The sequence below is a fragment of the Lissotriton vulgaris genome, chromosome 8 (assembly GCF_964263255.1).
Source record: "Lissotriton vulgaris chromosome 8, aLisVul1.2, whole genome shotgun sequence".
Taxonomy (NCBI): Eukaryota; Metazoa; Chordata; class Amphibia; order Caudata; family Salamandridae; genus Lissotriton; species Lissotriton vulgaris.
Window position 1 is genome coordinate 1,131,384,154 of NC_141696.1, and position 14,185 is coordinate 1,131,398,338.

General features: G+C 47.1%; 1 protein-coding gene across 1 annotated transcript in view; it reads right to left on the bottom strand.

Annotated features, from left to right (window-relative positions):
• The window catches only part of RB1 (RB transcriptional corepressor 1), a 1,321,361-nt gene that overhangs the window by 136,991 nt on the left and 1,170,185 nt on the right, over window positions 1–14,185 (bottom strand). The window contains exons 22-23 of the mRNA XM_086934987.1: window positions 5,605–5,718; window positions 5,336–5,502 (exon numbers count right to left, since the gene is read on the bottom strand). Of these exons, the coding sequence (XP_086791113.1) occupies window positions 5,336–5,502; window positions 5,605–5,718 (281 nt within the window). The remainder of the gene's footprint in view (window positions 1–5,335; window positions 5,503–5,604; window positions 5,719–14,185) is intronic.

A 14,185-nucleotide genomic window follows, 5' to 3' on the forward strand; every position in this document is an offset into this window, starting at 1 on the left:
ACCGGTTGGGCTGGTTAACATAATTTTTAATATGTCTAACAATCCGGTGAAAGCAATGCCAGCAGCAGCAGCTTCATCTCGCCTAGCAAAAGTGACGTTAATTGTGATAATGTTTCTCTCACCTTAGACTTTATATTGCTATTTGATGACCAAGTTGTGCCAATTAACAGGTAATTTCTGTTCAATTGTTTCGCTGAAATTGATGCACTAAACCTGTTGCAGTCTTGACTGTAATCATCTCAAATTATCGTGGTTAGTTCCTTTTAATACATAGGAAGTGCACGCAATTAAGAACGAGAAAGGGGACAGTATGTTTTAGAAAGGGGGCATCATTAGGACTCGGAATGTTTGACAACATCTGACAGGGCCTACAACAGTGCACCTCTTCCCAATTAGAATGCAATTCAATTATGGAAATGATTTGTTTCAGTTTAGGAATGACAATCAAGATAGCAATGCCTGCTGGTAGCCAAAGAACATTTCCATTAACACCTTAATGTTACCATTGGAAACCTTCTGCAATTGAAGTAAGGCTTCTGTGGGGTTCCCAAAACAATCATATTTGAGAGGGGACAATTGAAACTACTCAGAAAATAAATGTTAAGTATTAGATTGATGGGGTACCCATTTCCTTCCAGCCAATACATGACTTATGCCAAGTTCCTTGACGATGACCCTAGCACAACTAAAGCGCTACTGGTCTTTCACAGCCTGACCAACTCAGTGAAACAACTGTTTCCTCGTTCCCTAAGCAACCTCTTGATTGGTCACTCCTCACACTTATCATGTGCTCTGATAAAGCACATCTGATCTGCAAACTTTACAATTGTGCCATAAAATCCTGGCAAAGGGCAACCTCACCATGAAAATAAAATCGGAGCCAAAAATGGGACATAGTATTTCTGAAATAAGGTGGGCCTACTGCTGCAGACAGAGGAAAGAAATTTCCTAGAATGTTAAATTCCCGACTGATACAATAAACAAGCATTTTCAATTCAATGGTCTCGGCTTTATTAAAGTTAGAGCTATTGGCATTGCAAATGGCATTTTTTTCATTTTTCATTTTTTTAAAAACATAAATAAATGGTATTGTAATTTACAACGGCAATAGGTGAGCATTAGAGAGTAGTAGAGAGTATTAGCGGACACAGAGCCACACACACACACAGAGCCATACACACACACAGACAGACAGAGCCACACACACAGAGCCACACACACACACACACACACACACACAAAGACAGAGACACACACACAGAGACACACACACACATAGAGCCAGACACACACACAGAGCCAGACACACACACAGAGCCAGACACACACACAGAGCCAGACACACACACAGAGCCAGACACACACACAGAGCCAGACACACACAGACAGAGCCACACACACACAGACAGAGCCACACACACAGACAGAGCCACACACACACACAGACAGAGCCACACCCACACACACACAGAGCCACACACACACAGAGCCACACACACACACAGACAGAGCCACACACACACAGAGACAGAGCCACACTCACACCCACACACACACACAGACAGAGCCACACACACAGAGACAGAGCCACACACACACACATAGCCACACACACAGACAGAGCCACACACACAGAGACACACACAAACAGAGACACACACAGACAGAGCCCAACACACATACCCACACAGAGCCCAACACACACACACACAGAGCCCCCCGCACACACACCACCAGTAATAAAACTTACATATGTACAGAAATACTTTCAAAGTGACCATATGAATACATGTCAAGGAGAGGCAATATTCCAGTCATGTGCCTGGTGTGTATTTTAGCCTTCTTCAGTGGCTGTGTACACTGTGAATTGAAGCCCAACAGTACCCTGCCTGCTAGTGATATGGCCCGGTATATGTACCCGTTATGTGTAGAGAAAGTGTGCAGTGGGTACGCCATGTTTCCAACCAAACCAGCGTATCAAGGGCAGGTGGCCTACACTGCATTGTCCTGGCGCCAGATGGTCACCATATATGTACCATTAGAGTGATGTGATAGTGCACCTGAGAGACAGGGGACACCGTGTTTCCGGGGCTATGTTTTTTTGCTGAATAAATGCATTTTGTGGCCTCTTGGTTCAGAAACTAAGTATCCTGACCTAAAAAGTAAGTGTACTTTGTACAGTAGAGTTCAGGACTGGTGTCCTGACTCCTACTGCTATGAACACTATATATGTGACAATTGTGTGGGATGACTATGTACTTGTTTAGCAGTGTGAAACTATGTTTCAGGCACTATATATTTGTTTTGGATACCAAGCAGTGGTTCAATGCATAGTTGGCCTAAAGTCTCACTGCACTCTATGCAAGGGAGCCGACCTTTCCAGATCCTGCAGTGTCACTATACTCGGTGCAAGCTGGCCCTGGACCAGCCTCATGTCCCCCAGTGAAATGATTATATATGTGCTCGCCAGGGGGCACCATGTGTCTCGTAGTGCTAAATCTTCTAAAGTGGCCGGATGTTGCGTGCAAGGGGGCAGAACCAGTGGCCTAAAACATTACATAGGTGCTGTTTGTGTTCGAAGTCCTTGTAAATGCGTTCCAGGAGGGACGCCATGTTTACAGTGGCCCCCAAGTGTCCTGAAGTGTAAGTGCACTTGGTGCATAGTGGCTCAGGCCAGGTGGTATGCCTCTCAGTAACACGACATCATAGGGCACTACATGCTACGGGGTGGCGCAGCCTCTTACCTCGAAGATTTCCTTGCAGCCCTCGCAGGTGAGCACCCCATAGTGCTGGCAGGCCGCGTTGTCCCCGCACACGGCGCACAGGCCCTCGTTGGACGGAGAGCCCCGGGAGGGCGGCCCGGTCCGGCGCAGGGTATGCACCTGTGCATACGTCCGGAGTCCCTCGCCTCGGGCCGCTCATTTGGATACCAATAAGTTGGTTCAGTGCATAGTTGGCCTAAAGTCTCACTGCACTCTATGCAAGGGAGCCGACTTTCCCAGATCCTGCAGTGTCACTATACTCGGTGCAAGCTGGCCCTGGACCAGCCTCATGTCCCCAGGGAGGGTGCTCTGTCCTCGGGATCTTTGATCGACGGAGGGGGGCTCAGTCCCCGGGGTCTGAGCAGCGAGGGCTGCTCTCAGGGTCTCTGGGCGGCAGGAGGCTCAGTCTCCAGGTTGTTTGGTTTGGAGGGGGCAGCTCTGGCCGGGGGTTCAGTCTCCGGAATACTTGGGTTTGGGGGCGGGGGGGGGCAGCTGCAGGCAGCCCCCACAGTATCTCTGCGTTGGGGGGGCTGAATCCCTGCGATCCCAATCCTAGGGGATGTCGGTCCCCGTGATCTCTGGGCTGGAGGGGAGGGCTCCCAATGAAAGGTGAGCGACTTACGCCGGCCCGAGGCGGGGAACCGATGGGCATACACTGTCATCAGCAGGTGGGGAAAAGAGGTGCTGAGGGTGGAGAGTGACACGGGGTGCTGAATGTGGGTGGGTGCGGTAGAGTTGCTGAGGCTGCTGGAGAGACGGGTCCTCTTGGGGGAGCAGGGGCCGAAAGCCTGAGAGGAGACATAGATGGGGTGAGCAGAGTCCGACAGAAAGGGGCGCTCTGGGTGAAGGAGTTGAGGGTGGGGGAAAGAGGGGCAGGGAGTGGGCTGGTGGAGGCGAGGGGGCAGAAGGGACAAGAAAAGTAGGGCGAGAGGGAGGGGAGCTGGGAGTGACCGTGGAGAGCTGAGAGCGAGGAGTGGGTGTGGCATGGGGCAGAACTGAGAGAGGGGCAAACCGGGGGTGTTGGGAGGTCGGTCGGAGAGGCGCGAAGGCGGAGCCCTCCCGGCGGTGGCCCGGGCGGCAAGCGGCAGGCCCAGGCAGGGCTGTGCACAGCATGGCCGGGGAGCTTGGTGCTGAGGGGATGGCACTGCAGCTTGACTTGGAGACTGCATGGTCGGAGAGGGGCTTGGGGAGGGGAGCGTGGGAGGCAGAAGGGCGAGAGCCGCCGGGGTAGAGCCGACTCCCCCGAGAACCCCACCTGTGCCCAGCGAGGCGCACCCGGCAGGCTGTCAGGGCCACGGCGCACCACCCGCCGGGGAGGGCTGCAGAGGCCGGGCGGAGGGAAGGCTGGGAGTGCGGGGTGGAGTGCGGTCCGAGCACGTGACTATGGACGAGAGGGGGGGGGGTGTCTGGGGGGGATGGAGGTGAGTTGAAGACTGCGAGGGATTGCTCAAAAACTGACCCGAGACTCTTTTTCTACTTTCAAAAATAGCACGTTCGTTTGCCTGGAAATAAAGATACCAGTATTACGACATCGCTTAATCAGCTCTAGTTGTTGATAAGAGCTACGGCAGATTCTTCTGTTCAAACTAAATCCAGTCTGAAGATCAGCCCCATACACTAAGGGTACTGAAGGGTTTTACTTGATGAAATACTAGTCCTGATGATGGTCTTATAGATGTCAACAGACAAGACCGAAACGTCGACCAAAGTCATCAACTCCTCAGCTTTCACACACTGAAGGACACCTTTATACATCTTTGATTTTGGTTTTCTTCATCCAATTTTTCAGGAGCTGATGAAATGTTATGAACTGATTAGTTAATGTAGATACACTGCTTTTCATAACTATTATTCAAAGTTTTGTTCTATTATTTGTCCCCATTATTTGTTCTTTGTGATTTACTCTAATACAATTTACTTTAAACATAACCTTTCTTGGCTGTGTGCTTCTTCTCTTCTTGCTCCATTTTTACTATATTGAATATATTCATTTGAAAAACTGTTCACTAATGTTTAAGTAATCCTGTGGATACATTGGGTTTAATTATTTAACGAGCCAACGATTTAAACATACTGAAATCATTTTGAACAAGCCAAGAAACAAAATCCCTTGTAGTCACCCTCTTCATAAACCAACATGTCAGAAGGACATGTCGACATGCAATTCAAATTATATAGCAAATTTCTACCACGCACTTCACGGTCTAAGGACATCTGGGGCCCCTTCCTAGCCTACCTGGCGAATGTCAACTCTGAGCTTGATTGTAATTAGACAAATTGGTACAATATTCTGATGTTGATCTTTCACGATTAGTTAAAATGTGAAACTGATATAATGCAGGTATATCTCTTGACGTGTGGATACCAGGTGCACTGTGAACTGATGGAAGTTTGTAATAAGAATAAGTACTGTTGTACCACAATTTTGACGAGAATGGGGTCACGTTAATGTTGTGAAAATAACATTTAAAATTTTTTTTTTTTTATAAAACACTGGCTGCAAGATTACAGCAAAAACATTTTAAAGCACAACAATTTATTATTAACCTCTGCTAAAACCTTCTATAACCAACCTTGATCTTGGAGTCATCTTTGTTGGGGAAAGCAAGCCTTCAGGATGCTTGTACGGGCTCTTTAATGGTGAGATGTAGATGTTATTCCCTCCAGGGAGACGCAAAGGAGAGTTGGAAATCTTGTAGGGGCTACGGGGAATGTGAGGAATTGGAGACAGTGTTGGGTTCTAGGAAAGACAGAAAAACATGCCAAATCAGTTAAAATAGCTTAGGTTAAAAAGAACGGTCAGTTTGACAACAGAAAATGAAACAGAAGCACCGCATCTTACCCGCAAAGTTGCATACTGTAGAATGTTTGTTTTTAGTTTTTGCATAAACACCAAATTATAAAACACAATAATTGAGTCATGCTGTCCATCTCTGATCAGTACACGTTTGAAAGTCTGTGTGAAGTAAAAAAAAACATTTCATTGGTTACAGAGCATGGAATATCTGCAGTTATTTTTCATACTGGTTAAGCAATAGCCACCCTCCTCCTCAAGCTTTCTTCCATTAAATAAACAATAAATAGCACAATCTAATAAAAAAGAAATGTTAAGACTCAAACGCTTTAATGACCACTTCCACTAGCTGTTGAGTTCCACTTGCACACCCTGCTCCATCCCCAGAGGTTGATGCTGGACAGTAATAAGGCACATGCATCTCAAGAGTGGTAGTACATTTGGTATTTATAGCAGGAGAGTGCTTAATCCTATATTGTTTCTCAAGCTTAGTCTTGTTGCCAACTTGGGTTTGAATCCAAGAAGAGAAAATAGAAATTATAAAGGCAGCATAAGTACAAGCCAGGCTTCAGGGCACAACGCAGAAGAGAAAGCTCAATCAAAGAAATAAACATCCTCAAATTTTGCTCTGCAGCCGGGACACATATAACCTCCATGGCAATCTCTTTTAGGATTGTATCTGACAGAGACTTCTAGCTGCAGATTCTTTACCTTAGAATTATCTCTGGTCATCATGGCTGGACCCGAAAATTCTTGAACAGTACCCCTTAGCGCTGGTAGGTGGCATTGTTTAGCTCAGCTTCGGCTGCCACGGATGTGACACCACCCTGATGTGCTGACATCAGTTCTTTTCTTTCTGCGCCAGTCAGTGCTAATCCGGAAAGAGAAGTCCCCAGTCAATTTCAGACTTACTTATTTTGACGTTTTGTCAAAGTTCTTTTTTTAGAACCTTTCTCCTGGTGTACTAGGTATGACCTAAAACAAACTGCAAGTTTCTAACCCTGTGGTGTCTGTCAGAGATAGACGTCTGTAACAGACTCACACTTGGCTTGGCTCCAAGATCTGCAAGGGCTGTCATGCCATGAATTTGAAGGCGTTGAGGGAATGCTCTTTGAAGGTGCCTGGCGTCCAAAGACCCTTTGATGTTCACAATCCTGTACGTGCAAAAGGTCCCAGGACCACTTGCAGAGCCGCCCCCAACGATCGTCGTCCCAGTCCAAGTCCCACAAACCTAAGAAGTCGAAGTACTCTTCAACATCATTGTGTCGGTCCAAGTCTTTGAACGAGGCATAGGAACGACAACACTGTTTGAGACCTAGTTCCATGGAGCCTGTGCCTATGTCTGCTTGGCGCCTACAAGGGTTTCTAAGTCGGAGCGACATCTGCCCAACTCAGAGTGTTTTATGAGGCTATGGAATCTCATATTTGCGGGGCCCCTTTGGGCCTCATGGGTTTGGCAGGGGCCTCTAATAGATTCCTGCTGGCAGTTTCGCCCTCGCGGCAGTCAAGCCCCATGGATCTGGTGCTCAATCTAGGGCGGCACTGCCTGCAATGATGTGACCTTTTGCTGTGCCTGCCCCAGTGTTGTCTTTCCCAGCAGCGATGACCCCATCCTCAACCCTGATATGGAGCTAGATCGGCTACGCACGTCGCAGACTCTGGGGCCAGCAACTACCATGCCTTCCAAGTCAGAGCCAGTGCCCTTTTCTTTTGATAGGCCAGAGAGGAGGATGATTGGGAGGGGTCCGAGTACTCTCGGATACCAGAATCCCCTTGATGAAGCAGAGGAGAACTGGTACAAGGAACTTGCGGAGGCCAGTGGTTTCGACACCTCAACAGACCGTGGCTTGGTCCCTCCACTCACTGTGGCTACAGAGGAGGAAGCCTCTTTTGCAATGGTGGTGCAGAGGGCAGCTGAGGTCCTGGACTTCCGTGGCAGTTAAGACAAACGTCTTGACAGAGATGCATCAACTGGGAGTTGCCCTCCCCAAAACCTTTAGTTCCATTTTTAATGAAGCCCTTACAGATGTCCTGCTTTGGCCTGGTTTACGACCTGCACAGGCACCTGTGAACTGGACAATGCCTGCCACCATCTCCCCACTCCTGGGGACTCCAGGTTCCTCTCCCATCACCTTCCCATGGAAAGCTTGCTGGTCCAAGCCTCCACCTTCCGAGTTTAACCTGGCACATTTCCTACCACTCCACCAGATAGGGAATCCAAAAGACTGAATTATTATTATTATTATTATTATTATTATTATTAAAGGCTTTTATATCGCGCTCTATTACTAAAAAAATAGTATCCTGGCGCGCTGAAGGCAGAACAGTTTGGGAGAGGACTAATGGCTAATAGCTGAACATAAGAAAAACAGTTTAAACTATTGTATTAAAAAGGTGAGTTTTTAGTCCTTTCTTAAAAACATTGAGAGTCAAAGCAGTTTTTAGGTGAAGGGGAAGGGTGTTCCAGGATTTTGCTGCTCTTACCGAAATAGATTGGCCGCCAAGTCTGCAGTATTTGAATTTGGGAACGGACATTTGGCACAGATTGGCCGATCGCAAGAGGCGATTAGGGACATACAAACGGAACCTTTTCCACAAGTAGATAGGGCCAGTTTGATGAATAGCTCGGTAGGCCATCACTAGGATTTTGAACTGAATCCTGAGGGCAACAGGAAGCCAATGGAGAGCACACAGCAGGGGGCGAGCACTGGAACGCCTAGGAACATTGAATAGGAGCCTGGCAGCAGCGTTCTGAATGACCTGGAGGCGGTGAATCAGGTATGCTGGTAATCCGCCAAACAGTCCATTCGCGTAATCCAACCTAGAGAGAATCAAAGCGCGAATAACGGTCTCTTTAGCTTCTTTCGGCAGGAGAGGGAAGAACCTACGTAGAGTTTTTAGGGTGGCAAAGCAAACCCCCGTGAGTTTCTTAATGTGATCCTCAAACTTAAGGTTCTTACTGAACCAGACTCCTAGGTTTTTTACTGGGCCAGATGTGGCTTTTGGAGGGGGTAGGTCAGCAGGCCAGAGACGCTCATTAAAGTCCTCAGGGAAAGAGCCGTACAACAAGATCTCAGATTTACTTTCGTTGCATTTCAGCTGGGCACGTGCTAACCATTGAAAGACAGAGGACAAACAATGTTGGGCCACCGAATACCTTTGGCAAGAGGATGTTCTCTTCTGCCAGCTTAACACGGAGGTCAGAGAACACTGCATGCCTTTTGGGCAGATACAACCACAGCGTGTGAGATTCGCTTACGCATGTGCTGCCCATGGTCTCGGAGCAGGCCTGAGCAATATTCACCCAAGCTGTTGCTGACGGGTGAGATGCAGCAAAGTTCAGCATTCGTTGTGGGCAGGAGATGATGGACATGCTAAGCAGAGCGATAGCATTATCTGTGGTACTTAGATGACCATGCCTGGTGTAGAACCACTGACTTTTCAGGAAAAGTCCAGATTTCCTTCATGAACATACCCGGTGATGGTTCTCGCCTTTTTGGCAAAAAGGCAGACTCAGCGGCGGATAGCTTTAAAGACAGCCATGCTACAGGGAGGTCTCTGGACTTATCCATGGCCCCTAGCCAACCCCAGTCTGTTTTTCTCCCCTTCCATGGCGATGGTAGCGGCTACCATCCACACTTTCCCGCTCAACCATCAAAGCCAACAGGCTTCACAGCCATTTTATGGCTGTGCATGTGGTTCCCACAGATTACGTGGGACCACCAGCCAGAGGTTGAGGTAATCCAAAACCCCCCATGGCGCCCAGAGCCTCCAAGCCTTCCTGCCATCACAGACACCCAGTAGGAGGCAGGATTTGCCATCACCTGCCCCACTGGCAGTCCATAACATCAGACAAGTGGGTACTCCAAATCGTCCAGGGGGTTAATTCATCCTCTTCCTGGAAACCCCTCCAACCATGCCACTTTCTCAAGACAGACTGATGAAGGACCATCTCTCCTTGCTCTGTCAGGAAGTATTGGCTCTTCTGGCTCAAAGAGACATCAAGAGGGTGCGGACATCAGAAGCAGGTCATGGTTGCTATTTCCACGACTTTCTGGTGCCCACAAAGGACAGAGGCCTCCGTTCTATTCCAGACCTGCGCCCTCTCAACGTCTTACTGTAGGAGAAGTTCAAGATGCTTACATTTGCTCAGGTTCTGTCGGCCTTCAATCCTGGAGGCTGGATGGTAGCGCAAGACTTGCAGGGCGAATACTTAGCTCCCTGCCCACTCACAGTCATTATCTACGGTTCACGATGGCATAAGCATTATCAGTTCGCTATGATCCCGTCTGCCTTACCAGCCCCCTCGGGTGTTCACCAAGGTGATGCCGGTGACAAGTCTTTATTATTTTTATTTTCAACATAGTAGTTCAGTGTACGGACAGGTCTGTCAAGGTACCCCTGTAACACCGTCCCGGACGACCCTTCGAGCCACCAGCTCCCTAAATAGACAGTAAAACAATCTGCAAAAATGATGAGTGTGATAACAAACTTATGCGTTAGGGCTTAGAGGTTAAACATTATTGCAGATATTCTTGGGGAGTGGCTCTTGATCAATACTTCTAAACACTGGCACCCTGAGGGACCAGATGATCACTGCACGTTTGACCGGGGACATGATGTGGCTTCTGAGATGACATAGGTCTCAGAATCTATATTACAGCCACTTCAGAAGTACATTAACAGATGTATGGAACTCTGTGGTAATGGCACAACTCTTGACAACTTACCATTGCCTACGACACTGATACAGGGGAACCCAACTTTCAACACCAGTGAGTGATGGAAAGGCATTTAAACAGTCAGAGGGGTGGGGAGTTCCTCACATTAGCGGATTTCTGGAAGGACACACAGGCAAGCATTTGAAAATTGCAAAATTACATTTGGGGTAGAAGAGACCGAACTTGAGAATATAAGTTGCGAAGGAGGCTCAGCACACAAAAGCTGCTTTCTTTCTTTCTCTTTTTCTTACATTCTTTTTATTGATATTTAACCACAATAAATTGATAACCACCTTGACGTTCAAGAAGTGGATTCGACATCACTTGCAGGTTAATTTCTCCTTGTGGCCCAAGTAACAAACACAGTAAATACATCTCAACTACTCGCACCCCTTCCCCTCTTTTCCAAAAGAGAGAAACATATTAGCGCAGAATATCACCAGTGTAACACAGATAAGTGAGTTCATTTCGATTCACAGAGTTCAAACATTTTTCATTTTGCAAGGTCCTGCTGAGGAAGTGTAAGGATTGCAAATCTTTCCAGTGCCACGATTTCCCACATCTTTCAGTAATGCATATGAATGAGCTGAATATCTGCTTCCAATGCCTTGTTATAACTAATTTCTCCGCCAATATTGTCGGAAGAGTGTCATTCATTCTCTACCTCTCCATAGCCTGGGACCAAGGCAAGCCATGTAGGGATCTCTTGGGTCTAGGACTCCATTATTTCTATATTTGCTGCCAGCACCTCTTTCCAATTTTTGCAAAGGTGCTTTCATGCGTGCTGAAGAGTTGCATCCTTTTCCAGTGGTTTGTAGCTCCCTACAACATCCTACCCAGCTTATCAGGAGTCTTGTACAAACCTGTCATACTTGTAAAATCGCTGTGTAGGCACACAACCTTTTGACCCCTATCTGCCTAACACAGATTCCCACTTTTCCATATAGTTCTATTTTATTTCTCCACTTAATATGTTAAACATTTTGCCTATCCGCCTATACCAGTTCCCTCTGTTCCTTGGAATGTGGTGATCCAGGTCTTAAATTTGTTATTTTGCCTCACTTCCATTTTCTTGATCCTGGGACGTAGTACCAAATGGTTTGGATTCTAAATTTCTAGAACAGGTTTTACAGACAAGCATTTTAGAAGGCATGAATCTTCTACAATTCTGGGGCTAAGGAACATCAAAAACATGTTTCTAAAGCATGGAAAAAGACACTACTTAAAATGCATCTTTACAAGGGGGAATCCAACAAGAGGAAAAACAATTTTATCTGGAAAAATCACTAGAAATTAGCCTCAAGTTTCTATTGATCCGCCTAGTATAAGCAGGACATAAAACAGAGAGCTGCCACTAGTACTGGGCACTGTAGGCACACACAAATTAGCAGTTTTACATGGGTAGAGTTCCTATCTGGCAGACCTGACTCCACCAGGGAGTCCGGCAGTCTAGGCAGAGAACAGCCCTAATTGCACAGGAGTCTTTATGCTGCGGAGCACTCACTTCAGTGGCAATAAAGGATTTGGAACTGGAAGGAAGTGAGGTGGGTTGGGTCCCGCTTTTACACACAACTTCTAGATAGGGGGTGTGGATTCACTGTCTTAAACTGCAGAACCAGTTTCGGGTGGTGGTTCGTTCAAGTGTTCTCCTGGGTCTGCTCACTAGATACAGGCTTTTTTGCAGAGTGATGCTTTTCACAGCAGGAATGGCACGGTGAGCAAAGAAATGATGGATTTAGGCCCAGATCTATGTAATGGGGGTGAATGTCTAACGATATTCAGGTTCCATCCATTATCTTTTTGTGTTGCTATAGTCACCCTTAGTGGGAAAGGTATGCCCAGACGTGTGTCCCGGGCTCAATATGCAATTGGATTCAAGCTAGCCTAGCTGATGAGGGGTGAGTCCCCAAAACTTGCCACAAAATGCTTGTTTCAGGCCCAGGGAGGACCTGGTCTGGCAGCGCAGGCTGGACTGTTCCCAAGGGGAGAAGGGTCAAGACTGATTTGCATATGGCTTGGTTTAAACTGGAATGGCATGGTGAGCACAAAACTATGAATTTAGTCCCAGTTAGGTGAATGTTGACAATGATCAGCATTCCATCCACCATCTTTGTGTTTCTTTTCACAGCAGGTAGCACTGGGGCTGTCGCCAAAGCTGGAGCACTCGCAACATAGGGACAAACAGGTGCGAGTTTGTTGCATCTAGTCATCAGGGACAGACAAAATTACAGGTTTATACAGAAACCTCCACACCTCCCACAAAAGAAACGGAGGTGCCTGCCCCCATCCCTCCCTCCCACCCACCCACCCACTAAATGGTATCGCTCAGGAAGACTAATCAACAGCTCCTCGCTAACAAAAGGCTTCAGGGAATTTCTAAAGGAAGCACAGTTTGCATCCTCCGCATTTCAGAGTCTGGTTCTTCATTCTGCAGATACAGAAATGCAGGCAATGAACTTCCATTATCTAGGACCACAGTCCTCACCTTCCAGATGTGCTATGCCATGCCTGGGGCATCCAAAATGGATCCCACTAGCTACAATTACTTAGGTCCATTGAAACGCACAGCTTATCACCACAAGTTTTACAAGCACTATACATACGCACACAATTGACATACACACAGGATGCCACAGCAAGGCTCTGAGCATACATATATTAGCAAAACTTTACCCAAGTGCACACAGATCAAGCCTTATCACACTACTAATGTAAATGTAAATGTAAATGTCAAGGTATTTGTAGAGCGCACTGTCACCAAGCGGTTTCCTGGCGCTATTACTCATACCGCTGTGGAACCCTTCCTGGCTTTCCCTGTGAAGTGTCCACTCCTGAACACCCCCAGGGTGAAGCCAGGCATCCTAGCGCTGTTGGGGCCGGTGTGGAGGTTGAGCAAGCTATTGCCCAGAGTTGCAGCGTGGGGCCCATGATTAGAATAGGCACCGAGACGAGAATTGTCAGGTCCGAGGAAATTGAGCCCAAGACCCGCCGAGGCGGGAATTGAACCCTGGTCCCGGCCAGACCTCTGCATCAGGGTCTGCCGCTCTAACCATTGAGCCACACTCCTCCACAATCTTTCTAGAAACCTGGTATGCTGCTGCCACCACCGCTTTACGCACTACTTGGGGCAAGGATGGTAACCCTCTGCCAATAACGAGGGCACATTTGGAGTGTCACACTAGGACACCGGACAGGTCAAGGCCCTCTCATAGTCAACGAAAGGCCTAGAATTATGTGCACACGCTTACATTAGCATGATGGGAGGGCAAAAATAGAGGCCAGGATACCACATCTACATGAAGATATACACTCAGAACATGGAAGCACACCTAAATCGTCCCAACATTCCTTAAACAATACATGTGCCTTAAGTCAATGTCAAGGATTGCACCTCTGCAGTCTCTTCTAGAAATTAAGCAGGTTGAATTACAGTCTCAAAGGAGGCATTAGTTCAAACTATTTTGTCATCCAGCTGTGCCAAATCACATGCATGCCTATGTGCTTCTGGCACTATGCCACACACTGAGTAGGTTAAAGACGAAGGGTATCTGCAAGATTACACAAGTTTAGAAAAGATATTCTTACGGGCATAGTCCTGAATATCTTGATCTGAACTATTGGCACATGCTATGTCTGGTAGAAAGTAATGACTCTGTAGGTCACGAAGAGTGTGATTACAATTATAAGAAACAAATCCAACATTATTTCTAGAGGAAGAACAAAACAATGCAGATGGACAACTATGGATTTCACAGGTGGGTCCTTTTCACTGCCAGGTACTTACGTAACAATATTCAAAATGTTCTGATTAACATCAAAGAATGCTACAATTATCCTCAAAATGATCTAAAGTACATTCAAAAGTGGAAGATGCCCCCCTTTCTTAAATCACTGAGGTTGGGAAGTAT